The sequence below is a fragment of the Hippopotamus amphibius genome, chromosome 3 (assembly GCF_030028045.1).
Source record: "Hippopotamus amphibius kiboko isolate mHipAmp2 chromosome 3, mHipAmp2.hap2, whole genome shotgun sequence".
In the NCBI taxonomy this organism is placed as follows: Eukaryota; Metazoa; Chordata; class Mammalia; order Artiodactyla; family Hippopotamidae; genus Hippopotamus; species Hippopotamus amphibius.
Genome location: NC_080188.1, coordinates 53,810,725 through 53,838,064, shown reverse-complemented (window position 1 = coordinate 53,838,064; position 27,340 = coordinate 53,810,725). Strand labels below are relative to the sequence as shown.

The following is a 27,340-nucleotide window of genomic DNA, read 5'->3' as shown; positions in this document are numbered from 1 at the left end:
TTCTGTAACAGTAAATTGGACTTATAATTTCATGTTAATAATATTAATCTTATCTTACAAACTGTTACTCTTCTTCAACTTTAAAAAGTTGGAAAATGTTTTGAAACAAGTAATTTAGAATACTGTAGAAGTATATGGAGAAAAAGATGGTCACCCCTCCTTCATGCTCCCCTCTCCTAGCAATCATACAAATCATAGTGTCTTACCAAGAATAAGTTTGGTGTATATCTTTCCAGACATCGTCTGTAAATTTCATAACAATTTCATATATATATTCTTCCAAATATTTTTGTGTGTGTGTATATATATGTGTGTATGTGTATGTGTATACATATATACATATGTGTATACACACACACACATATTTGCAGAGTATAAGTATTTGGGGGCAGCTTGGTTTTCTCACTCATAATATATCATGAGCATCTTCACACGTCAGTCCCTTTCAATCTACCTCATTTTTCTTTCAGTACAATAGTCATCCATATGGATGATATATGGATACCATAATTTATTTAACCATTCCTCTATTGATGGACATTTACACTGTTCCTGATTTTTCTCTATTATAAACAAGGCTGCATGGGCATCTCTGTTCATGTATTTTTAGATATGTGCGTAAATGTTTCTCTGGGTTAGATTCCCAAGAATAGAGTCAGAAGGTATGTACTTATTAAATGTTGATGGATTCTCTCAAAATGACCTCCAAAATAGTTGTGCTAAGTTTTTAAAGACTTTTATAGTTAACTCCTAAACTAGACTTTCTTTAAAATCACCTCCTTCCCCCTTTGGTGATTACAAAAGATGAACTATTTACGTCTCTCTTTTAGGAACTATAGATTTGGCTTATTGTGATATTCTCTACAGAGACTTGAAGAAAGGTCTCGAAGGACTTGTGCTTGAAAGCCTTCTTCATCTAATTTACCTAACAACTCCCTATGATATGGCTTCTCAGTGTGACCCTAATTGGATGATATACTTCCAGCAGGTGAGAAGATAAGATTCTGCAATGCAGGCTACAGTAATGAATCATGATATGATTTTCACCAAGTGATTGTTCACTTTTTTTCTTTAGTAACATATATTTGAAATTGGGCCTTTTGTCTTTCAGTTTTTAAAGTAGTAATATGGCAATAGCATTTTTTGTTTGTTTCACTTAAGTATTTTCTGTTAAATATAAACACATTCATTATTAAAAAAATAAAGGTGCAGAAAAGAAAAAAGGATCATCCCTGGTCCCATTTTCCCAAAGATAGTTACTCTTATGATTTGGTGACCACTACATTTTATAATGCCTGGAATCTAAAAAAACCATCCCTGATGTTTGAGAGTTGAATTACGTGAAAGCTGTATCAGAGTCACACATGGTGTCACATCATGTCACACCGAACCCAGTGACATTGATACCTGAGAAGGAATATCATCCTTATCACTAGTAGCAAGGTGGAGTTCGCCATACTTGTTACAAAACCAAGTGGTAGAGTACAATCTACTATGATTTTACTGTGAACAGGCTAGATGCATGAACACATATCAGGCAGAGCAATATGCAGCTTTTAATTGTAGGAAATTAACTTTCTTTTTAATGTCATATTTTAAAATTGTTACTCTAAGTTTTTCTAAGTGGTAGTATACATTGCAGTTGTTTTCAAAAGCTTTTCCCCTTCTCCCTCCCCATAGACATCTCCCATATTAAACATAAGCACATAGTGCATGGAAACCGTAGCTCATGGTTACAGTACTTATGGCCATGTCTTTAAGTCATTCTGCTAAAGTTCATTACATTGGGTTGGCCAAAAAGTTCATTTGGGTTTTTCTGTAACAGCTTACAAAAAACGTGAATGAATTTTTTGGCCAACCCAAATATTTTAATAGTATATCTTTCAAGCTTACAATATTTGTAAATAAAATTTGTGGGTTTTTTTCATATTTTTTATAATAATGAAAGTGTCTATGACTAAATACTGGATTTGGTTAGTGGCAGACTTTTTAAAGTTAAAATTTAATTTTTCTATATATTTATTACTCTTTTTCTCTGTAGTTTAACCATCTCAGTCCAGCAGAACAAAATGTGGCTGCTGTGGTTGGAGTCTCTGAGAACTTTATTGGGAAGAAAGCATCAGGTCAAGCCATCAGGAAGGTACCGTAGTCTTTTTTTCCTTCCTAAATAACTAAGTTCGTATAACAAAATTAATGCTGTTGTATCATCTCCTTTGTTGACTTGATCTTTTTGGTTCATTTTTTTTCTCTTTAATATAATTGCCATTTTACTATTTAAAACATCTGAGGACCAGAAATTTAGGTCTTTTTTTTAAAAATAGTATTTCTGGGTGGTGTGATGGCCCTTTTTTTGTGTACCTTTGTATTTCTGACAGTCATGCACATGTATATCTTTATCATAGGAAAAGGTAAACTTAATTCATCTATTTTATTTAGGATGCTAATTATGGTTTAAATTACAGACATTGTAAAATATTTGTAAAATGTTTTCACAATATCATGGAATCCTGTAATAAGTTTGATTCAAGGGAGAAAAAAGTCTCGTAGAAACTTTTTATTAAGCATTCTAGTTGGTATCAGGGATTCTAAGATAGGACGAGTTGGGATTTTTGTTTTTGTTGTTGCTTTTTGTTGTCCCAAAGAACTCCCAATGTACCTGAAGTACATAAAGCATTTTAGAAGGTTGAAGTGGAGAAGCCAATACTCTTGTGTGATATCTTACATTTTTGTGTTTTAAAGTTCAGTCAACAAACATGAAGCAAGTGTTGAATGCACACACTAACTTTAAGAGAAGTGGAAATAATTCTTTGGCAAATATGCATTCAAAATCCTTGTTAATATAATTTTCCACATAACACGCTTTTTTTCATTTTTTATTTTTCATTTTCTTGGGTAATCTAGTCTTCCTTGAAAGCTAATTATCCTACCTACCATTTTCCCTATATCTTTTAAATTTGTATAGATATTACTGATTACATTTTGAAAAATGGATGGTGGTGTTTACTTACATTTGAATTGAATGGTGCAACAGTCCCCTGTATTGATGTATTATAAAATTATAAATATATAGTACTTCAGTATTCATGCTGTCAATATTTAGATTGGGTGTTTTACCTCAGAAATGTCTATGTTGTTTAGACCTTCAAAATGTTGAATAAAAATATTTCTTAAACCTTTTGTATCAAACTATAAAATATAAAATAAAAACAAAATCATATTAATTTGGAACTCATTACCAAATAAGCATTTATAAAACCTTATTAGAATAGTGTATCTTTAAAAACTTGAATCAAAATTAATTTTTGTTACATTTTATGAAAATAGTCAATAAATGTTCAATTGATAATTAAATATTTAAAATAGTATGGGCATGGATTTGTCTTAATTACAAATGGATTACTTACTAGTTCAATGCTTTAGAAAGTATCTTTTTAAAAATACTTCTACAGAACATGATATTTACTTAAGAGCTAATTGATTTCTCCACATTGAAAAAGACCTTTTTTTAAAAGATGTTTTGTAAAAGATTTTGATATTGACATAATGTGGCTTATCTTGCCATGTGATATAATTATATCATTCTTCTTGGCTCAGAAAATACATTCTAAGCAAAATCTACATTGACTCACTTTATAGTTAATAATGAAGATGCACTAAAATTGGGAAATTAAAAAGTGATCTTTTCCTACCTGTTATTCAACTATCATGTTTTTTCAGCTTAATGCTTTTTAAAAAGGTGATGCAGTATCAATACGCAGAATCTGTAATTCTTACATCCTTCAACGTGCTACCCTAAGTTCTCATCTTAAACATTCTTTACTATAGTAAAGGATATAATTTTATGTTTTTAAACTACTTTTTCTCTTTAAAGTTCATCCTTTTTTTCCTTTGATTTTAAGCAATGAGTTAAGTTTCTGAGTTAGCTTGATATTAGCTATGAAATGCTTTATACAAAAAATAATCACTAGGCACCACAGGCAAAAGCAGATGTATAGAATAGAAATTGTCAACTACAGCAAGCATTTTTCTTCCAGTGTTTTAACTTTGAAAACATTTATCATGACCATGTGGAAGTCATAGAATCTAGTATTTACTCTGTAAACTTATTAACATATTTATCTAAACAAATGCATTTGTCTAATTTATAATCACAGCCACGCATATATATAAACAACCTATAAATACTACAGTAAATGTAAAGGTTTCCCCAAACTCCTTTCCTTCCTGTATTCTTTCCTAAGACTACCGTAACAAATTAGCACAAACCAGATGTCTTAAAACAACTGAAATTTATTCTATTACAGTTCAGGAGGCCAGAGGTCTGAAATCAAGATGCTGGCAGGGCTGTTCCTTCTGGAGGCTCTGAGAAAGAAACCATCTTTCCTCTCTCCTACCTTTTGGTGGTTGCAGGCAATCCTTGTAGACGCATCCCTCCAAAGTCTGCCTCCATCTTCACATAGCCTTCTCTGTGTCATTCTGTATCATCTCTCTTATAAGGATACCAATCATTGAATAATGGGCCCTTAAGGCCCCATGTACATCCAGGATGATTTCATCTCAAGATCCTTAACTAATTACATCTGCAGAGATCCTATTTCCAAATAAGGTCCCATTCAGAGGTATCAGGGGTTAGGATTTGTGCATATCTTTGCAATTCAACTCACTACACTCCCTATAGAAGGAAATTTAAATTGGAAACAATTTGGCATATCTCTTTTTTTATACTTGGAAAAAAACAGTAATTTGAACTAAAGTGCATTTGTTAGAACTTAGATTTATTTCTGTGGAACCATTCTATCCTTGCTCTCTTGTGGTGCAACTGCATTCACTTAACCTTTAGTCCAGTTTAAATGTAATGTACATTTTTTAGCAGGTCCAGTACATAAATTTATTTGTTTCTTTCTAGAAGGTGGATAAGAACATTGTCAACAGACTATACCTGTCTTTTGTTCTTTATACCTTACTCAAAGAGACCAACATTTGGAGTGTGTCTGAAAAATTTAATATGCCTCGAGGATATATACAAAGCCTTCTCTCTGGAGCTGCCGCGTTCTCCTCTTGTGTGTTACATTTCTGTGAGGTAATTCCATTAAATAGATGATATATGCTGTGTGCATCTTCTGTTTTAACTGTTAACTAAACACAAAAACCAGTTAGTATGTTCTCTTGTTTCTTCTGTCATTACAAAGCACTCAAAATTTATTTAAAATATATCTTTGTTTTTATTCACTTAAAAAAATACTATATACATATATGTAATAAAGATACAAAAATGACAGAATCAACTAAAACATATAATGAACAAGTAGAAAGTACCTAGTTATCCCTACTCTTAGAACTACCATTAATAGTTTCAGGTATTTGGAATCAACTCTTAAAATAACATTTCTCCATTGATGTAGATTCTGTGTGAGTGTCTTTCTCCTGAGTGATAACTGTGTTAAGTGTTTGATTAGTATGTTACCAATATCCAGCAGCTACCTGGTGACTACTCAGTACCATGTTTTTTGATTACCACAGTAATTTCCCAATTTTGCTTCCAGTGTCAGGCAGCTACTTTAGTTTTTACATCAAATATGTGTTTTAGAATATAAGAAGAGAACTTAATTTTGGCCATATGCATTTGGGATGGATTTGTTTAAGACTTTACTAAAAGAAGCTTTCAGAATTTCCTTAAATGATACAACAAAGCCTACCAGAGTTTTCTACCCAGTTTTTTTGATGAGTTTATAATATAAGCCATTTTTTGCTGCTTTGAAATTTCTTTTTGGGTGGCATAGTAATATTTGTTTCTGTACTCAATTTTTTGAAACTCTTTTCCACAATGAACTCTACTCTTAACATCTACTTCAATTGCCCTATCTTAAGCCTGCATTTTCTTTGTGTGTACATGGCAATTAGTTCTATCATATGTGCTAATAAAGGGAGTAAATAATCCAAAACTAGCTGGCTTTGGATTGAATGATAGTTATTTTAGCAAATTTACCTTTCCAAATACCTTTTATTTATGCAGAGTTTTGAATTTTAGCTTATATTCCTTAATTACATGCTAGCTAATCAACAGACAAAAAGTATGGATAATAAGGAGAAGCCAGCCTTTAAAATGTATTTTATTAAGTTTACTGTGCTGATTCTTCATATTTAAAGAGGCGTTCCCTGATATTCTGTCCCTTTGTTTTACTTAGGACTGTAAGGACATGAGCCTTACAAAATTGTTCAAGTGAAAGGATCTGTAGGTTGAGCTTGAAAAGCAATTATAATTTGATGGTTGATCCTAGGGTCCATCTACCTGATAACTCTCATGAATGTATCTTCAATATTTTAAAGCATTTTTTTCTTTATAAAAAGTTACGTAAGGGGACTATCCTGGCAGTCCAGTGGTTAAGACTTCACCTTCCAATGTAGGGGGTGTAGGTTCAATCCCTGGTCGGGGAGCTAAGATCCCACATGCCTCACAGCCAAAAAACCACAACATAAAAACAGAAGCAATATTGTAACAAATTCAAGAAAGACTTTAAAAATGGTCCACGTCAAAAAAAAAATCTTAAAAAAAATTATGTAAGTGGGTAAAATAGTACACCAATCATATTAAAGATGCTTTTAGGGCTTCACTGTGTCTGCCATTTTCAATTTCCAGAGTCTGTTGACTGTAATCTTGCTGTTTGTATGTACCTGTGCTTATATCCGATCCTTGGCACCCAGCCTCCTGGACAGAAATAAAACTGGGTTGTTGGGTCTATTTTGGAAGTGTGTCAGAATTGGTGAACGGAAGAGTCCTTATGTGGCAATGTGCTGTATTGTGATGGCCTTCAGCATCCTCTTCATACAGTAGCTTGGAAAAATGCCAGAATTCAGTTGCCATCAGATTTAAATACCAAAAAAAAAAAAGGACTTATCTGCAGAAAATAATGGAGTGGTTAACCCATTTATCTCTGAACATTGAATGAGATAAATTTTCAGCTGCTGTTCTCTATTTTTGTTATTGGACCTATGTTCTATATAAATAATCAGGATGTAACAATTTAATACTCAGAGTTTAAATATGTCTGTAACAATCAACCTCAGTACTGTCACTACAATATTACAGTCTGCATATGTCATTCTGTTGTGTCAGATACCAGTTTTTAGTGAGGTATGTTTAAGGCACATAGTAGAAAACAAAATTGGTAAATTTCTTAAGTTCCTTTCACTGTGATTTGGAAATGAAAATCTTTATAGAATGAGACCTTTTTTTTGGACTAACATTTTTATTGAAAAAAAAGGTTCAATTTCTGTTGGTAAGGATTGCATTCATATTTAATAATGCTTGCTTTTCCTCTGGCCACATCATTTTGAGCATTAACCAGAGTACCTCTACTCTTAGCAAACTGTAGTTTATTACAGGTGTGTAAACTATTTAAAACAAGCCTATGCAGTTCTTAAGGAAGAAGGTAAATGAGATGTGACTTAAGAGTAGCGTTGAGAAAATGCTCCTATTTAACATAAAAGAATTCAGAACACTGACTGCTGTTATCGTCTCTGAAACCTCTGGTTTAGTGTGGATAAATGTCTTAAGCATAAATTTGACCAGCTAACTGTCGTTCTCAGAATAAGACTAGACGCTTAGAGTAAAAAGAGCTAAACAGAACAATTACAGAATGATAATCAATTGTATGTGTTTTTCATTCTTTTTAGAGTTAGGTCTCTACATTTCAGTTACCCCAAAATGCAAACTGTGTTTTTTTTTTAAATACAGCACTTTAAATCTAGTTTATGTTTTGTCTATCAACTTGAACTGGAATCTTGTGTAACTTACTACGTGATGATAAACAGTTTTCAAATCTACTTACCATATGCCATGGCATAAATGTCTTTGAGCTTTGATGATAAAGGAGGACCTTCAGTAATTTCCATCGAGGCAAGAGTAACATTGGAAATGTGACTTATAAATTTTGTAGTAAAGCAGTTATTACACATTCGTGGTTAACAGTTCAAAATTCGGTTAAAGTTTCAAAGCTAAGCAGAACTTCTTAGCTTAAAATTGCCCATTATGGGTAGTATTAATTAGATATTGTTGTCAGCTATTAATTCCCCATAAAGATAAAAAGAATAAAAAATTTTTTAAAGAAAAAAAAGATGCTTTTAATTGCAGGTAACAGAAAAATTCCATATAACAATAAGGAAAAATGATTATCTTATGTAGCAGGAAAGCCAGAGCTAAGGCAGTTGGGATTGAGTGATTCAGTAGTTCTATTCCAGATTTTCTTTTCTTCTTTTTTTGCTGCCATATTTAGTGCATTGACTGGTTTCCTAGTGGTCCGAAAGTGGCTAGGTAATGTTGTTCCATGCATCACAGGTGCTCACGGTGATACCCACAGGTTAGAAAGGAAACTTTAAAAAAAAAAACAAACTATTATGGAAAATTTCAACCGTATATTTAAAAAGACAAGATAATATAATGAATACCCATTTACTCACCCAGCTTTAAGAATTACCAACTCATGGCTTCTAATATTATTTTCAGTATTGCTGCACTGAGCACCATCTTGCATTTGAATCCTTCCATGTTTAGCGCTTTGTCTTCAGGATGAATCTCCAGAGGAAGGAATTGCTTTCAGTCATTCAGGAAAGAAAAACTATTGGATTCATTTGCTGATGTTTTGATAAAAATGAATAGTACTCTTCTTATTGACTTATTTTTCAATTTTCAGTCTTTTTCCTCATTGTAAAACCATTCCATCAAATTCCTCAGTCTCTGCCATTGTTTCCTCATAATAATTTTGCTTGGAGTCATTGTTTACCTCTAGCTTAACCCAACTTCCAGAATTTACAGAAGGGGAAGGTCCTCTCTGAGGCCCCTACCCTGCAAACTAGATTTTGAAATAACTTATGAGATTTAAGTTCTGCATATTTCTTTGTATTCTGCAGGAACTTGAGGAGTTCTGGGTTTATAGAGCCCTTTTTGTAGAACTTACCAAGAAGTTGACTTACTGTGTAAAGGCAGAGCTAATCCCTCTCATGGAAGTGACTGGAGTTTTAGAGGTTAGTAGCTTCCCAGTTTTCCAGCTGAGATGATTTCAACTTACAGAAAAATCAGGTTTTACTCTCATGTCACAGGATAAGTGACAACAATAGCCTTTATTGCTCATTTATCATGGGAATCTTTTTTTTTTTTTTTTAATAAGTTGCTGCCAGTCTCCCTGTTAATCCAGAAGCAGTTCTGATGAAAAATCACATTTGTGGGGGTAAAAATAACAGTAGGGATATGGGTGACTCTCCCCAAGTATGTGTGCTACCCCTCATTCTTATTTTTTTTTCTTAAGAACTTTTATTGAGATACAGTTAACAGACAATAAACTGCATCTATTTAGAGTGTGCATTTTGGGATCCCCATCTCCCAATTCATTTCCCCCCTCATTCTTAACATTCCTGCCTTCCTCCGCTGCAGTGAAGTATCACCTTATGTCAGCTTAGACAGTGCAGGTTGAAGGTGATGGTGAGTAGGTGGCAATGAGGGTCATTTACATTTTCTAGAAGAGTGAGGAGAAAGTATCTTCAGCTGGTTTCTTAGCTTTCTGTTTTTGACCAACCCTTGATTTCAGTTTATTCTCTGATATTCTGTTCTTAAATCAGAGGCGTTCTACTTGAGAAAGCAGACACACACACCCACCCACCCAGAGGTCCCCTGAGTAGATGGTGAGAACATTTTAGGGATATTGGACTAAAACATTTGATTGGAGATCTGAAGTAATGCCCCTAGCCCAAGTGCCCTAATGGGTTTCTCATTTCTGATTGCAGCACACATCAGTTCACTTAAGCTGCACAGAAAGCTAGTTAATCTTGCAATCAGACTGGAACCACCCAAATGCAACTTTTAAAATTCCTCAGGATTCTGGTGTGTTGTCTCTTCATATTTACTTTAGTAACTTAGTTTGTTCCTGTCTCTTGCAAGTGAATTTTTTCCCTCAGTAAGGCACTTGATTAGTTTTTCCTAATCCCAATTCGGATCCTACTGATTTTTGTAATACCTTTCAGGGTCGAGCGAGACAGTTATACAATGCGGGATATAAAAGTCTAACGCATTTAGCTAATGCAAATCCTGAAGTGCTGATAAGGACAATTGATCATTTATCAAGACGCCAGGCCAAGCAAATTGTTTCATCAGCCAAGGTAAGCAAACAAACCAGTTTTTAATCTTTATCATATTTTGTAATATAATCTCCTTATACTTTAGACATAAAAGCAAAAACATTTAACTAATAGATGCAAAAGTTTATACTCACAGTATGTGGATAAAAGTAGTATATGTGTTAGGATACAGGGCTTGGTAAAAAAGAGGAAAAGGATCTCCTAAAAAATAAAGACACTTTTAAGAGTTCATTGAAGTACAAGGAACTCTGGAACTCATAGAATTCTGCCTCCTGCTACTCTTGTCACTGAAGTCCTTTCCTCAGCATCCCCAACATCTGGTCTTCTCACCTTTAAACACCTTCACTGACAGGGAACTTACAACCTCCAAAATTAAGTAGTTCTATTTTTGGACCCTTAGTGTTACAAAGAGCATCCCAATATAATGAGGCTGCCTTAAAATGTCTACCATGGCATTGCAGTATTACGCTGTGGAACTACCTTATTCCTTTGTTCATCTGGTAGCTTTTCACATACTTGAAAATGGCTCTTGTTGCCTCCAAGGGCTTCTCTTTTCTGTTTCTTTCAACTGTAGTAAATAATCTAGTTTTCGGCTGTTCACTATCCTGGTTACCCTTTGTTAGATGCAATCCAGTTTGTCATCACCCTCCTGTTCCATGTGGGTAAATCCCTTACACAGCAGTTTGGGATTATTTCCTTCTTGATTTCAACTATAGTTCTATCCTTGTGGTCTAAAATTGCATAGTTTGGGGGTTTTAGGGGGGTTTTTTGTTTTGTTTTAATTTCATTGTTATACTGTTATCAGATATAGATCAGAACTGGCTAAAAAGTAAATTTCCATCTTACTTTTTGGAATGGTGCTTACATTGTATTAATTTGATGATCTTTACAACAGTCCTCTAAGGCGGGCAGAATCAGTGTTATATTCAGTTTACAGGTGAGGATACTAAAACTTGTTCCATTAGATTAGGATTGCTTTGGGTTGATAGGGATGAAGTTATAGTTGTCTCCATTTCTGTAGCACCTAGCACAGTATTCAGCCTATAGTAGATGTTTAACAAATATTTGAATACATAAATAAATGAGATTTAAAGAAATTAAGTGATTTACCCAAGGAAACACAGCTAGTCAGTAAGTAGTAGAGCAGAGAGCAGGACTATAGATTAGACTATATATTATTAAGGATATAATGGGAGCTTGTGGTAACAATGGCCAAAATAAGTGACTTTATTTTTTATTATTTTTTAAAATATTTATCTAATTTTATTTATTTATTTATTTTTATTTTTGGCTGCGTTGGGTCTTTGTTGCAGCACCCAGGATCTTTTGTTGTGGCACGTAGGCTTCTCTCTACTTGTGGTATGAGGGTTTTCTCTTCTATAGTTGTAGTACATGTGGGCTCCAGAGTGCGTGGGCTCTGTAGTTGTGGCACACAGGCTCTCTAGTTGAGTCGTACAGGCTCAGTAGTTGTGGTGCTTAGGCTTAGTTGCACCATGGCATGTGGGATCTTAGTTCCCCAACCAGGGATCGAACCTGCGTCCCCTGCATTGGAAGGTGGATTCTTCACCACTGGACCACCAGGGAAGTCCCCAAAATAAGTGACTTTAAATGTTCAAAGTTTATTAGACAAGTTCAAGCACAAGCAGTTCATAGCTGATATGGGGAATTAATGGTGTGTCCAAGGACCCATACTTCTTCTGTCTTATTGCTCAGTTGTAATACATGGCTTCCATCTTATGGACTAAGGTATATGCTCTCCTTCCCTCCATCCCTTGCGCTTTCCAGCCAGCTGAAAGAGTAAAATGGGTATTCCTTGCAGGATTTTGAGTAGAAGAGTGGGTTAGAGGTTACAAGTAGGGGAGCAAGAATGGAAGTAAGGAAACCAGTTAGGATTTTATTGAGGTTAAACAGGTTTTTGCAGGAATGCCACAAAAGTGTTGTGTGTCTTTAGTACATCATATCAGGAGCACAGGATGCCACTTATCCCATTACTGCTAGTGACTTTGATCATTTGGTTAAGGAAGTGTCATCTGGCAAGTTTTTCCACTGTAAAGTTATTTTTCCCTTTTTATTAGTATTTTGGAAGGGCTGTGTATATTATGCTTTATATCACATTGGTAGAAAGTTTTTTTTTCTCCCTCTGTGTGATTCTGTTGAGCTTTTTATTATAAAAATGTTATAAGAGAAATAGTGCAAATATTTCACACCGATATACACGAAACGCAGCTGCAACAAATACCAACACTTCATTTCTGTTTATTTTATTTTATTTTTCTGTTTTTATTTTAAAAAAGGGGGAAAATCATTATTCAAATATTTACTGACATCTGCTATGTGCCAGGTTCAGAAATACTTTCTTTGTTCATTATGCTTCTTTTGAAATTAACCACATTAATTTTAGGAGCTTGAATAAAACTTTTCGTTGAAACACTGATAGGTTTTTAAAAGATAACATACTAAACTTTGAGGAATAATAAAATCCTTATATAAAAGATAACATTTTCAAGGACTAATTAAATTTTTGCAAAATTATCTTGAATTTTATAGATTAAAAGTTAATTTTTAGAAAAATAGATTCTTCTATTTTTCTACAAAACATCTATTTTTCTACAAAACTGGAAAAGTGAACCCGGTTCTAAAAGAATGTATGACAAAATAAAACATGTGAAGCAGTGGAAAAAAAAAAAAAGTTAATTTTTAAGTGGCTGAGTCTTCAATTAAACAAATCTTTTAGAGTATTATAGCTCCCTTATTTTTGGTATACCAACTGCAGTGATCACCTAAAATGGCTTTAACTGAATGCCTCAGCTTCATTTACTATAATCGCTTGTTCTTAAGTGGCCATTTTTCAGTCTCATTATTAGTTTTAATGTCTAGATTGCTGATATATAAGGATTCAGGTGTTGAATAGATGGTGGTAAAATGTTAGCAGTTCTCTAGCAAGACATATCTTTGTCTCATGTCTTGATGTTTTATTGTAGATGCTATTGCATGAGAAAGCAGAGGCTTTGCAAGAAGAAGTGGAAGAGTTATTGAGATTGCCTTCTGATTTCCCTGGTATTGTGGCCTCTTCTGTTGAAAAGGTGTGAAGCTATCTGATGAGCATTTTTAAGTATGAATTATTTATAGTACAGATGTTTTATTAAAGATACCCTATAATGTATAAGTGAAAAAAATATATTTTAATTATATATTAAAAACTGTGGATGATGTTTGAATATTCCTCTCACCCACAATTGCATAAATAATTATGCATTATTTCTCTGCTCAAAAATCTGGTGTCCACCACAAAATGAAATCAACTTTCTCAATATATCCCAGCATACCTTTGTAGCCAGATCTTTCATTATTGTCTTACCCATTTCTTTCATCAAATTGGACTATTTGAAATCCCAGAATTTTCACTGGGATTTCCAAACCCTCTGTTTCCTAACTGCCTTTTGCTATTCCCAGTGCATGGAAAATTATCTTTATTTTTTTGTTTGTTTTTAAAGATTTATTTTATTATTTATTTATTTATTTTTGGCTGTGTTGGGTCTTCATTGCTATGCCCAGGCTATCCCTAGTTGTAGTGAGAGGGGGCTACTCTCCATTGCGGTGTGCAGGCTTCTCATTGCAGTGGCTTCTCTTGTTGCAGAGCACGGGCTCTAGGCACTTGGGCTTCAGTAGTTGTGGCGTGTAGGCTCAGTAGTTGTGGCTTGCAGGCTCTAGAGCGCAGGCTCAGTAGTTGTGGAGCATGTGGGATCTTCCCAGACCAGGGATCGAACCTGTGCCCCCTGCATTGGCAGACAGATTCTATTTTTTTTGTTAAATATTAGTGCCTGACTTTTTTTTTTTTTTTTTTTTTTTTTGGCTTCATTGGGTCTTCCTTGCTGCGTGCGGAGAGCAGGGGCTACTCTTCGATGTGGTGTGCGGGCTGCTCATTGCAGTGGCTTCTCTTGTTGCAGAGCACAGGCTCTAGGCTCCCAGGCTTCAGTAGTTGTGGCACGCGGGCTTAGTAGCTCCGCGGCATGTGGCATATTCCCGGACCAGGGCTTGAACCTGTGTCCCGTGCATTGGCAGGTGGATTCTTAACCACTGCGCCTCCAGGGAAGCTCAGGAAATTATCTTTAAAATGTACCAAATAAGTTTCAACTAAAAATGCTCGAATACTGTCTTCTCTAAGGAATTGTCCAAGTTCAACCTCCTCCCTACCCCATACATGGGTTCTTTCCATTCCATAAGTATTGTGAGTCCCTCATTTATGCCCATGCCTTTTTTTAAAATTAATTAATTAATTTTTATTTATTAGCTGCATTGGGTCTTCATTGCTGCACATAGGCTTTCTCTAGTTGCCGCGAGTGGGGGCTACTCTTCGTTGTGGTGTGCAGGCTTCTCATTGTGGTGGCTTCTCTTGTTGTGGAGCACGGGCTCTAGGCGTGTGGGCTTCAGTAGTTGTGGTGCACGGGCTTAGTTGCTCTACAGCATGTGGGAATCTTCCTGGACCAGGGATCGAACCCATGTCCCCTGCATTGGCAGGCAGATTCTTTTTTTTTTTCTTTTTAAATCAGGCATTTATAAACAAGAAAGCATACATTAATTACATAAAAATAGTTTTTGAATAGTAGAGTAAGTCATCCTATTGTCATTAGCAGCAGCAAAGGAGAGAGGGGACGGCAATGCAGAAGCTCCTGGCGGGTACGAGGATGGAGCTGTGGTTTTTTTCCTTAATTGAAAAAAAAAGTGTTGTTTGTGACTCCTGGCAGGCGAATTCTTAACCACTGTGCCACCAGGGAAGTCCCTGCCCATGTCTTTTTTAATGTGACTAGTTTGAAATCTCCTGGAGGGCCAAGACTTTTGTTACCATCCTTGTATGCCACACAGCACCTACCACAGTTTACTACACAAAGTAAGAACCTCTGTGAAAAATGAATTCTACTCAAATTAATAATTTAAAGATTCTCTTTAAACACAACTTAAATATTGCCTCTCCCCACTCCCTTTTAAGATTAATAGCTCAAATGTAGATGACTAGTTAAACTGGAAAAGTAATAACTAGCAGTATTTATAAGTACTGAACTATTTAGTTAAAGTTTTCCTCACCTGTCTGAGAGACATCCATTGGAAACTTTGCAAATAGATCCACAGTCTAAGTTCTTTGTGCCTTAACATTTTAGACCATTATAATATGGGCACACCTTGGAAATACTGTAGGTTCAGTTCCAGACCACCACAAAAAACAATTATTGCAATAAAGCAAGTCACATGAATTTTTTGGTTTCCCCATGCATATAAAGCTATGTTTACACTATACTGTAGTCCCATTAAGTCTAAAATAAAATAATGTATATACCTTAATATAGCTTTATTGCTAAAAATGCTAACCATCACAGCTAGCTCATTTTCACTTTCTTGGTTTTTTTATAAATATATTTTTCAAATTTCTACAATGAATATATGAAACTTTTATAATCAAAAAAAAAAAAAATGCTAACCATCATCTTAGCCGTTAGTGAGTTGTATGTAGTCTTTTTGCAATAGTAACATCAAAGATCACTGATCATAGATCACCATAAAAAATGTAATAATGATGACAAAGTTTGAAATATTGTTAAAATTACCACAGTGTGACATAAAGACACAAAATGATCAAATGCTGTTGGAAAAACACTGCCAATAAAATTAGAGTAACTTGCCCAAGGTCATGTACTATTAGTTGCAGAGCAGGGATTCAGACCCAGGCAGTCCCAATCTAAAGTCTGTGCACTTACATGAAAAGCTGCTCAACATCACTCATTATTAGAGAAATGCAAATCAAAACTACAATGAGGTATCACCTCACACCGGTTAGAATGGGCATCATCAGAAAATCTACAAACAGTAAATGATGGAGAGGGTGTGCAGAAAAGGGAACGCTCTTGCACTGTTGGTGGGAATATAAATTGATACAGCCAGTATGGAAAACAGTATGGAGGTTCCTTGCAAAACTAAAAATAGAACTACCATATGACCCAGCAATCCCACTGCTGGGCATATACCCAGAGAACACCATAATTCAAAAAGACACATGCACTCCAGTGTTCATTGCAGCACTATTTACAATAGCCAGGACATGGAAGCAACCTAAATGTCCATCAACAGATGAATGGATAAAAAAGATGTGGTACATACATACAATGGAATATTACTCAGCTGTAAAAAGCAATGAAACTGGGACATTTGTAGAGACATGGATGGACCTAGAGACTGTCATACAGAGTGAAGTGAGTAAAAAAGAGAAAAACAAATATCGTATATTAACACATATATGTGGACTATAGAAAAATGGTACAAATCAACCGATTTGCAAGGCAGAAATAGAGACCCAGATGTAGAGAACAAACATATGGACACCAAGTGGGGAAAGTGGGGAGGATTGGTGGGGAATGAATTGGGAGACTGGGATACCAAATTGTACACTCTAAATATATGCAGTTTATTGTAAAAAATAAAAAATTAAAAATATATATATATAAAAAAAGTAGATACCCAACAAGGACCTACTATATAGCACAGGGAACTATATTTAATATCTTTCAATAGCTTATAATGCATAAGAATCTAAAAAAGAATATATATATATATGTTATATGTGTGTGTGTGTAACTGAATCACTTTGCTGTATACCTGAAACTAACAAAACATTGTAAATCAACTATACTTCAATAAAACTTAAAAAATAAAATAAAATAAAAGTCTGTGCACTTAACCACTATACAGTATTGTCTTGGTAGAATTTTCCCCATTTTGTCTTTCCTGAGTTCCCTTTCACCTGGCCTTGATTTTGTCTCCTGAGTTCCCTTTCACCTGGCCTTCATTTTGTCCCTAGCATAACATCACATTGTCACACCTCACCACTTCATATGAGGCATCCTGATGTCCTGGTGAAATCCTGGGCTGTACTGCACATATTCCATTTGTTGTAGCTAAAAAGATTGTAAAAGAGCAGGTGGCCCGCCTACCGGCTGCTTGGGCACAGCCACTGCAGTGTGCCTCAGTGGTCCATAATCCAGTCTTCAGTGTTTTAAAATCTAGAAACCCCAGTATTGTTAGTTTGACCAAGGGAATAAGGCTGTAAGTGAGCCCTGATTCTTGCTAACAAATTTATAAGAGAATGATTAATATTCCCAGTTTATTAATTTAAGATTCGAGATGGCAGGTTAGAGAGAGAACTTTACATGTCCAGCAGTTGCTAGAAGCTGATGAGAGAAGGGTAGGTGGGAGAGAGGAGGATATGAGCAACAACAGGAAGGGTGTCTTCTAGCCAAGCTATACAGAGTGAAGGCTGCAAGCCACCCCATCTGTGTGTTTGCGCTCTTAAAGCAATACTGAGAAACCAAAAAAGCAGCAGCAACTGGTTTGTGCTGAGCCATCTCTGTGTTCTCATCTGGTTCACCTTGTGATCAGTGAAAGACCCTGATGAAACAGCTGACAGAGGTGGACACGTGGTGACCACAATACGGACAGAGCCATATGGAGATCGGGTTCATAACCTTTGCCTTGTTAGCACTGTGATCTGTCTAGTCCTTGTTCCCGAGGGCAGATAGAGAATGTAGATCTGAGCTTTGTCAGAGATAAGCTGGACACTAGGTAAAGTGGTAAGGATAAAATTTACTCAGTACTAAGTGCAGAGGTGATGGGTGTTTTCCTGGGAGAATGAGGGAGCAGGAGGGGAATAAGCGGTGCTCCAGCAGAGGCTGGGTTTATTGACTGATGCTTATCCAGGGGAGGAGCAAGCTTCTCGTATCTTTATGCCAGGAGGTAGTGGTGCAAGTTAGAGCACACTGCCCGCAGCCTTCCAAAGTAACCGCTCAGACAGGGATGGGGGGTGTGCAGGGGCCTATCTGTCCATTGCCAGGTTTGGGCTGGAACAAACAGTAATCCCCCTGGCCATTTTCTCAGGCAGACACTGTAAGGGGGACTAGGGTCCTAGGGGTGCAGCCTTGAGATGCTAGGAGCTGTGTTAGTGTTTGTTCAAATCTTTTAGTGGGGACTTGGTGGGGGCGGGAACGGAATCATGTATGCTGAGAGTGCAGTTTTTCTAGGTCAGAGTTAAGGCCTCGTCAAAAAGAGAGCTCAGGTGAGCCCATCTAAAGTTTGGTCAAGAAGAGAATCTTTGTCACTTTTCAAGATTTGTTCAACATACACTGCTTAGTTCTCTTCAAAACATGCCATCGCTAAGATTGATATTTCCTTCAATCTATGTTATGAAACCTAGACCTTGGTCTTTAATTTTAGTTCTTGGTTCTTTTTCTCAGCATGATCACAGGGGAGTAGGAAGGGGGGTTTGCATGAGTTATTCCAACTCTTTACATAGCTCTTAAGTTCACCTTTCAAGACTCCTGCAGCAGAAGGAAGGCTTCAAAACCGAAACGACCTTGAAAATCGTCCTCTCCGCACCACTTGGGCCTGAGCAGGTGCAGTCCAGAATGACCTCAGGGGGACTCGAACTTTTATAGGCAACAGGCTGCATTTTAGTTGCTCCAGCCTGTGCAGACACACTAAATCAAAATTAAATGTTAATGATGGTGGTGTCTGTGCCACTCTGCTGGGGAAACTAAAATGCAGAGAAACGAGGCTCTAACAGCTGTCAGTAATTGGGTCACTGCCTTCCCCTGTGCCCGGACTTCCTGGATTTACGGCAGCACCTACTATCATTAATGGCCCTGCTGCCAAAAAGACTCGCCTTTGCCAGGATGTTGGCTGGAGGAACATGTGTTCTCGCAGAAGCTGAAGGTCCTTGAGAGAAGCACAAAAGGAGGACATGAATCCACATGTAGAAAAAGGTAAGCGTGTTGCGATACCTCACCAAATTGTCCCATACACAGAAGAACAAGCTCCACTGTGGCTGCGTCTGCCCTTCTGTTACCAAGGGCTGTGCGTACTTCCAGTGGACGCTGACTTGTGAGATGACCTTTTTGTTATCTTTTCCTGTGAAATGAACGGATTCTAGCAGATGCTGCCGAAACCTCTTCCTTGTCAATTCAGCAGAAAGAAAGCGTCTTTCCCATTATTTATTCCAAATGCATAATCAGCATGTTCCTGATTCATGAAGGCTAGTGGTTTCGTTCATACACAGTAGTCGATTGGGTTCCTATGTCTGATACAGGCCGCCAAGCAAGCTAGGATCAAGGCGCGCCATGCCAGATTTTCACTGAAGCAGTGAACTTCAGTCATCTCTGTTGAATGAGAAGCTTGAATTCTACTCCAGGAAACAGGTGCCCTGACTGGTCTCTGCTCAATTTGTAGGGAAATTGTTCCATAGGTAACTCAAATTGTTTTGAAGAGGATGAGCTCTATTCTTTTTTTTCTGGGGCCATTTGTCACATCCATATTGTGAGTTAAGAGGCTTCCAAGTGTTATTTGGGTATTTTATTTAAGCGCTTCAGTTTGGTGTTGCTTATAAACCAACATAAAGTTATATTGATAGTTTTCATGCATGTAGCTGTTTGGGACATGGTGGAGGTCTCTCAAATACAAGAAACATGGACTGGCTGGCAAAGAAAGTGACAGTTGAGCTGTTTGTCTGTCCATAACTATGAGTAAGGAAGACAGAGAAAAGAAAGATGAAGCCCAGGGGGCTAGCTTCCAGAATCTGAACACTGCTGAAAATTTCCCTCTAATATTACTGTGGAAACCAGAAGGGCATCAATTTAAGATACATGTCGATCACAGAGTTTGGTACCTGCTGAAGTTGCTTTACACAATCTGTACTTTCTATTGAGGGTCAGCTGTATGCTGCAGAGGTTGTAAAGGTGAATCCCATAGGATCTTGTCCTTAGGAAATATGTAGCTTATTAGCAGAGAGAAGGCATCCATAACAAAAATGATTAAGGAGAGGAACTTCAGAGCAGAGGTAGAAGCACAGTGCTGAGGTAGGTTAGAAGAGGATGTTACGACCCCAAGCTCTTCCACCTCCACCTCCCTGATCCATTTGGTTGAAAAGAGGAAAGTGTGGAAAGTCTGTGAGTGCTGTGTGCCACTTGCTTGCTGAATACCTAACATGGCTTTGATGGCTCACATGAACAAACAATTCAGAATATGGCTTCAGGCATGGCTAGATCCAGGATTCAAATTTTCTCCCCAAGATACTGTCTCCTTTTATCTTAATTAGGCTTCCCCCCGAATTGCTTCCATTCTCAATCAGGCTCATCCTCACAGCTAAGAAAAAGAATTCCTCTTTCACGCTTTTCACAGTGGCTAGAGGGATAAGCGATTGACTAGGCCTTAGATACAAGACAACCCCTAAAGCTACAATGGTTTGGGTCATAACGCCCCTCCCTGGACTGACTGAGAAAGATAATTAAGGTGTTGTTACTTTAAAAAAAAAAAAGAGGCTGGCTCTGGGTTGGTCAGAGATGTCTTCCACTAAGCTTTGAGAAGAGCAATGGTCAGCCCACGCATCAGTAAACATTACCGCAACATGCATTGGACAGGTGTCGCTCATGGAGTGAGAGCAGAAGCCTTATTGGCATCCCAGGCCAGTCTGTGCTCAACAATCTGTTTGGGCTGTGTGTCTTGGTAATTTGTCTAGGCCAGGGCTTTTCAATGAAGGGTGGTTCTCATCCCTACACCATTTGGGACATTTGCCACTGTCTGGAGACATTTTTAGTTGTCATAGGTTGGGGCAGAGGGGATGTCCTACTAGCATCTAGTGGGTAGAGGCCAGAGATGCTGCTAAACATTCTACAATGCACAGGAGAGTTCCTGCCACAAAGAATTACCTGGCCTCTCAAATGTTAATGGTGCCACACTTTAAAAACCCTTGTCTGAGCCTCTTCAATAAGTGGTGCTGGGAAAACTGGACAGCTACATGTAAAAGAATGAAACTAGAATACTTCCTAACACCATACACAAAAATAAACTCAAAATGGATTAAAGACCTAAATGTAAGGCCAGATGCTATAAAACTCTTAGAGGAAAACATAGGCAGAACGCTCTATGACACGTATCACAGCAAGATCCTTTTTAACCCACCTCCTAGAGTAATGGAAATAAAAAGAAAAACAAATGGGACCTAATGAAACTGAAAAGCTTTTCCACAGCAAAAGAAACCATAAACAAGATAAAAAGACAACCATCAGAATGGGAGAAAATATTTGCCAACAAAGAAACCAACAAAAGATTAATCTCCAAAATATATAAGCAGCTCATGCAGCTCAATATCAAAAAAACAAACAACCCAATCCAAAAATGAATGGAAGACCTAAATAGACATTTCTCCAAAGAAGACATGCAGATGGCCAGCAAACACATGAAAGGATGCTCAACATCACTAATCATTAGAGAAATGCAGGTCAAAGCCACAATGAGGTACCACCTCACACCTGTCAGAATGGCCATCATCAAAACATCTAGAAACAACAAATGTTGGAGAGGGTGTGGAAAAAAGGGAACCCTCCTGCACTGCTGGTAGGAATGTAAATTGATACAGCTACTATGGAGAACAGTATGGAGGTTCCTTAAAAAACTAAAAATAGAAACTAGCATATGACCCAGCAATCCCACTCCTGGGCATATACCCTGAGAAAACCATTATTCAAAAAGATATATGTACCACAATGTTCACTGCAGCACTATTTACAATAGCCAGGACATGGAAGCAACCTAAATGTCCATCAACAGAGGAAGGGATAAAGAAGAGGTGGCATATATATACAATGGAATATTACTCAGCCATAATAAGGGACAAAATTGAGTTATTTGTAGTGAAGTGTAAGGACCTAGAGTCTGTCATACAGAGTGAAGTAAGTCAGAAAGAGAAAAATAAATACCATACGCTAACGCATATATATGGAATCTAAAAAAATGGTACTGATGAATTCAGTGGCAGGGCAAGAATGAAGACACAGATACAGAGAATGGACTTGAGGACACAGGGGAGAAGGGGAAGCTGGGATGAAGTGAGAGTAGCATTGACATATATACACTAGCAAATGTAAAATAGACGGGTAGTGGGAAGCTGCTACATAGCACAGGGAGATCAACTTGATGCTTGGTGATGACCTAGAGGGGTGGGATAGGGAGGGTGGGAGGAACAAGAGGGAGGGGATATGGGGATATATGTATAAATATAGCTGATTCACTTTGTTGTACAGAGGAAACTGGCATGATACTTATAAAGCAATTATACTCCAATAAAGATCTGAAGAAGAAAAAAGATAGATAATGAATAAGAACCTCCTGTATAGCACAGGGAACTCCACTCAGTGCTCAGTGGTGACCTAAATGGGAAGGAAATCCAAAAAAAGAGGGGATATATGTATACATATGCTCTACAGAAACTAACACAACATTGTAAAGCAACTATACTCCAATAAAAATTAATTTAAAAACAAAAAACAAACAAAAAATACCTTGTCTGGGCAATCAGAAAAGAGTTTATTTCTGCTGTTTTGCCAAAAAAGGAAAAACTATAAACTTGACATTTGCTGAATTAATTTTTTTTTCTCACTATTTGACACAAATTGAGTTGGTAAGTTACCCCACAGTATGTGTGAGGGCAAATAAGAGTTTTAATTCTTGCTGGAAAGACCCCCCCCCCCCCCACTTTCTCCTTTTCTTTAAAAATTTCTTGCTTTGTATGTAAGTCTTTAATGGCTAGATAAGCCTGCTCTTGGTCTCACAACTCAGGAATAATTCCCAAGGACCTGGGAGCCATATCTAAGTTGCATCAAAGAAGGCATCACCCCGTCTCCCACTTTCCCAGAAGGAGGTGGGCCTAATGTCAGCTGTCCCCGACTGCAAATTGCAAAACCAGTCTAACACCGTGGGCTGCACCCTCTCTGCTGTGAGTGTGTGAGGTGGCTTTCTGTCTCTGCCATCTCTTAGTAGTTGGTCTGACATGCGCGTCACATTCTGACTTATGCTTATTCAGTAATACAACTGTTTTCTTTCTCTTCTTTGTAGAACGATTTTTTTGGCTATGAAGAGATTTTTTTTAAATTATATTTCCCCAACAAATGCCAATTGATTGGTAAGATTAAAGTGCAAACTCTTTAAAACTCAGAAATGTGGACACACATCTCCGTGGTTTTCTAATAAGGGTATTTCACACCAGTTCATTGTGATTTTCTTTTCATCTTGATTCAACTCAAGGTTAAGTTCTCTGTTGTTTAAATGTTCATATAAGCTGTCCTTACCCAAATTATAATAAATGTTAGTATTGTTTTCAAATAAGTTACATGTGATCTTAAAATCACCTTTTGTTTCAAAAGGAAGTTTTACTGTTTCGTATTCCTTTCCAAGAAATCATTCTATTCATTTCTTTTAAAATTTTCTCCTTTCCTTTATTAACAGGAGCTATGCTTAATAAAAAATAATTCCCATAGCTGAGCTCTAGAAAGAAGTAGTGATTAGCTGGCGTATTTTTTTGCAAAAATAAAAATAAAAAAAATAAAGTAAAATGAGTTTCAGGTTTGGGAGGCAAATGTTGAACCTCTGCATAGATGGCAAAATCCCAGAGGGAATGAGTTTATCTTCTGCTACTTATGTAACCATCCAGAGAGTGAGGAGTGCTGAATATGCAGTAAATGCTTAAAAAACAATATCAAATCTGGATAGAAGGTAAAACAAAACCAAAACCAAAACAAAACAACAACAACGAAACAGTAAATAGGGACTTCCCTGGTGGCGCAGTGGTTAAGAATCCGCCTGCCAATGCAAGGGACACGGGTTCGATTCCTGGTCCTGGAAGACCCCACATGCTACAGAGCAACTAAGCCTGTGTGCCACAACTACTGAGCCCGCGCTCTAGAGCCCTTGCATCTATGAAGAATACAACTATGACGAGTAGCCCCGGCTCGCCACAACTAGAGAAAGCCCTCTCACAGCAACAAAGACCTGACACAGCCAAAAAAAAAACCAGTAAATAAGAGTGATATAGAGGACATTGCCTATCTCATATGTTTAATCACTTACTTATGTTTTTATTTATTTATCTATTTTTAAAGTTTTACTATTATCATTTTTTGGCTGCACCATGCAGCATGTGAGGTCTTAGTTTCATAGCCAGGGATCCAACCCGTGCCCCCACACAGTGGAATTGTGGAGTCTTAACCACTGGACCAACAGGGAAGTTCCGATCACTTGCTTTTGTTTTTTAGATAATATTTATTGTGGAGAACATAGCTTTTTTTTAAAAATTATAATACTAATATTCACTGCTGAAAATTTAGAAAATAAAGAAAAGGCCAAAAAAGGAAACTTAAAAATGGTCTCATCCAGAAATAACTCATGCTGACACTTTGGTATGCATTTTTCTTCTCTCACAAGCATCTACATTTCAGCAGCGTTATTAACGAGCTGCCTACCTGTTAGTCCTGTGTAAGGGAGAGGGGTTGCTGTGGACATCTGCCATTCAGACATGGTCCAATAGTTGCTAGAAGCTGATGCCAGCAATACGGATCACACCTTTTTTGGGCAGAATCATCCTTCCTTGTTAAGATAATGTGCTGGGATGTTTGCATTTGTACATAGTCAAGCCACACAGCCACAAATGAAAAAATATCTCTTTTCCAAAGCCTTTATAGGGAAGGGAAACCTTTTTTTCGCTACCCTCTTATGTTTAGTTCCTGGGGCTTGTGAATTAAACGGACAAAAGATTAACAGGAGAAATAAGGTTTATTAATATACACACAGAAGCCAGTAAAAGAAGAGGCTGGCTAGTTAAATGGTTAAAGTTAGAGGCTTATATATCTAACAGCTTCTTTGAGAAGAACAAATATATTTCTTTAGGACAGACAAATGGATTTTTAGGAGAACAAGTGGGAGATAAGAAAGTTTGTGATAATATTTGTTTAAGCAGGTACAGTGGTCTTTTCTTCTTCTTCATGGCCATGAAACACCACTGGAGAGGGGATATATGGTAGATTTACTCTTGGTCTCTCTCCTAGGAGTAGAAGCCACCCCAAGGAGAGATTTTAGGGCAACCTCATTTCTCGCTTTTTGAATGGTGGCACTGGTCTGGGTTCTTTACTCACAGCAGTTCTACGAGGTTGGTTTTGCTTTATCCCATTTTACAAAATGGCAAACTAGAGGCTAAGAGAGGTTAAGTTATTGGCCCAATAATCTGAGCCAAACTGTAATATTTGAGGGTCTTAGAACCGTCCTTCTTTATTCAACAAACATTTGGTGAGTGAATCCTGTGTGGCAGGTTTTATACAGGTGCTGAGGATGCAAATAATAAATTCTTCCTGCCTTCAAGGCATTGCAGTGTAAGAGGAAATCCAAGCAGAGTGATGATTACTGAACAATGTACCAGGTGCTGTGCTAGAGACGGGTACCCTACGAACAGGTAGAGGCAGGTGCTATAGAAACATGGAAGAGGAAAATCTGCACCAGTCAGCTGGCTGACAGCCTTCTGGCTGAATCTGGACCTCATGTGCATCTTATTTGACCTATACAGTTGTTATGGGTTGAATTGTGTCCTCCAAAAAGATATGCTGAAGTCCTAACCGCAGTACCTCAGAATGTGACCTTACCTGGAAATAGGTTATTGCAGAAGTAACTAGTTAAGATGAGGTCATAGTGGAGGAGGCTGGGCCCCAAGTCCAGTATCACTGATGTCCTTGTAAGAAGATGATGTGATGACACGGGGAGAACGCTGTGACCGAGGCAGAGATTGGAGTGATGCGTCTGAAAGTCAAGGATTGCCCTGCTACACCTCGAGTTCAGACTTCTAGCCACCAGATTTGTGAGAGACTACATTTCTGTTGGTTTAAGCCTCTGGGGGACTTTGTTAAAGCAGCCCTAGGAAATGAACACAACAGTGTAATGTTTAAAAAATAACAGTTTGGGAATTCCCTGGCAGTCCTGCGGTTAGGGCTCCAAGCTTTCAGTGCCTCGGCCAGGGTTCAATGCCTGGTTGGGGAACTAAACTCCCGTAAACCGCGTGGCAAGGCCAAATAATAACAATAAATAAAAGTTTGATGATGGTGGTGGTGATGCTTCTTTCTCACATCTGGTCCCCTCTTCCCGTGGAAGGAGGGAGCACTGAAATGCTAACATTCCCGAACACTCCTGCCTTCTCCACCCCTTACTCACTCTTTCCCCTGCCGAGTTTGGCACAAGGAGCAGGGCTGGGATCCCAGGTCTGTCTTCTCTCAGTTTCCTCTTTGGAATGGCCCTGCCCGCAGGGAGCCTCCATCCTCTTCAGCTTCTCCAGGCTGTGAAAGCTATCGGGCTGACCTCCCTTTGGGGGTGGGTCTTTGGTTGGGCCTGAGATGTGAATTCACGTTTAATTGCTGCATCGGGGGAGCACGCTCAGGAGACGCAGAGTGAGGGCCGCAGCGCAGGAGAGGGGAACAAAGTGCGGCGAGCACGTGATCTCCGCTGGCGCCTAGTTCAGTCTAATCCCGCAGAGCAGCTCTGGAGCACAGATTGCAACACAGCATTAGCCGTTTTGAGGCCGTTTGTACCCTTCTTCATCAGCCAGTCGCTGGACCGCTCAGGGACGGGTGAGAGGATAGCAGAGCCCCGCGGGGACGGCCGAGGCACCACCTACGTGGCCGAGGGAAATTCTCTGGCAGAGACAGCAAGTGTGGGGTGTTATCAGCCCCCACTGCCCGCAACTGGGGGTGGGCGCACCTGATGGCAAGGCGGATCTGGGCCCCCCCCTCCCCCAGCCACCTCCACCACAGGGGGCCTGTTGCAGTCCCTGCTGCTTCGGTCTGAGTGAGCACATGTGTGTAACTGGGGGAAATAAAGTGGAAGAACCAGAACCAGGAGCAGCCCCTTCCTCCTTTGCATCCTTCCAGTGCCTTCTATTGACAAAGTCTAGCAATGTGCACTCTGTAAAGGGAGAGTGATGCAGGGTCTAGCCGGTGATCACAGAGCAGATAACAAACAGGAGCTTTTGAGCTGATGGGCAATAAATTCATAACTGACACACACCACTAAGATCATATTTAGACACTAAGCCTTCCTTGGCTTTTCTTCTTTTTCTCCATTCTTTTCAAGGGTTTACAATATTTACCCCCAAACTCACAAAAGAGCCTGTGTGACCTTGCTCCTTTGCTCAGGCCTGCAGTGCTGGGAGGATGGCCTAATGCCACAGTCTTCTCACTGCCAGGAAGCTCCAAGCCACTGCAGGAGCAGAAGTGGCACGATAAACAGGACAAGAAAACCCATGAAGCCCAGCCCTGAAAGCCAGGTCCTTTGGAGGTGCTGGGAAAAGTAGCATCAAAGCCAAACA

The 27,340-nt window shown here is 38.1% G+C and overlaps 2 protein-coding genes across 5 annotated transcripts in view; both read left to right on the top strand.

Annotated features, from left to right (window-relative positions):
• Positions 1–16,852, top strand: part of HELQ (helicase, POLQ like) — a 52,082-nt gene extending 35,230 nt beyond the window's left edge. For all 4 annotated transcript variants that reach the window (XM_057729857.1, XM_057729858.1, XM_057729861.1 and 1 more), the window contains 6 exons: positions 831–988; positions 2,042–2,140; positions 4,907–5,080; positions 8,908–9,021; positions 10,015–10,149; positions 13,110–16,852. In XM_057729857.1, the coding sequence (XP_057585840.1) occupies positions 831–988; positions 2,042–2,140; positions 4,907–5,080; positions 8,908–9,021; positions 10,015–10,149; positions 13,110–13,217 (788 nt within the window). In that variant the 3' untranslated portion in view covers positions 13,218–16,852. The remainder of the gene's footprint in view (positions 1–830; positions 989–2,041; positions 2,141–4,906; positions 5,081–8,907; positions 9,022–10,014; positions 10,150–13,109) is intronic.
• On the top strand, positions 5,458–6,898 carry LOC130847970 (protein kish-A-like). The gene is made up of 2 exons (XM_057725746.1): positions 5,458–5,484; positions 6,605–6,898. Exons 1-2 carry the CDS (start codon positions 5,458–5,460, stop codon positions 6,830–6,832), a joined length of 255 nt encoding a protein of 84 aa, XP_057581729.1. The 3' UTR covers positions 6,833–6,898.
• Positions 16,853–27,340: the final 10,488 nt, after the last annotated feature.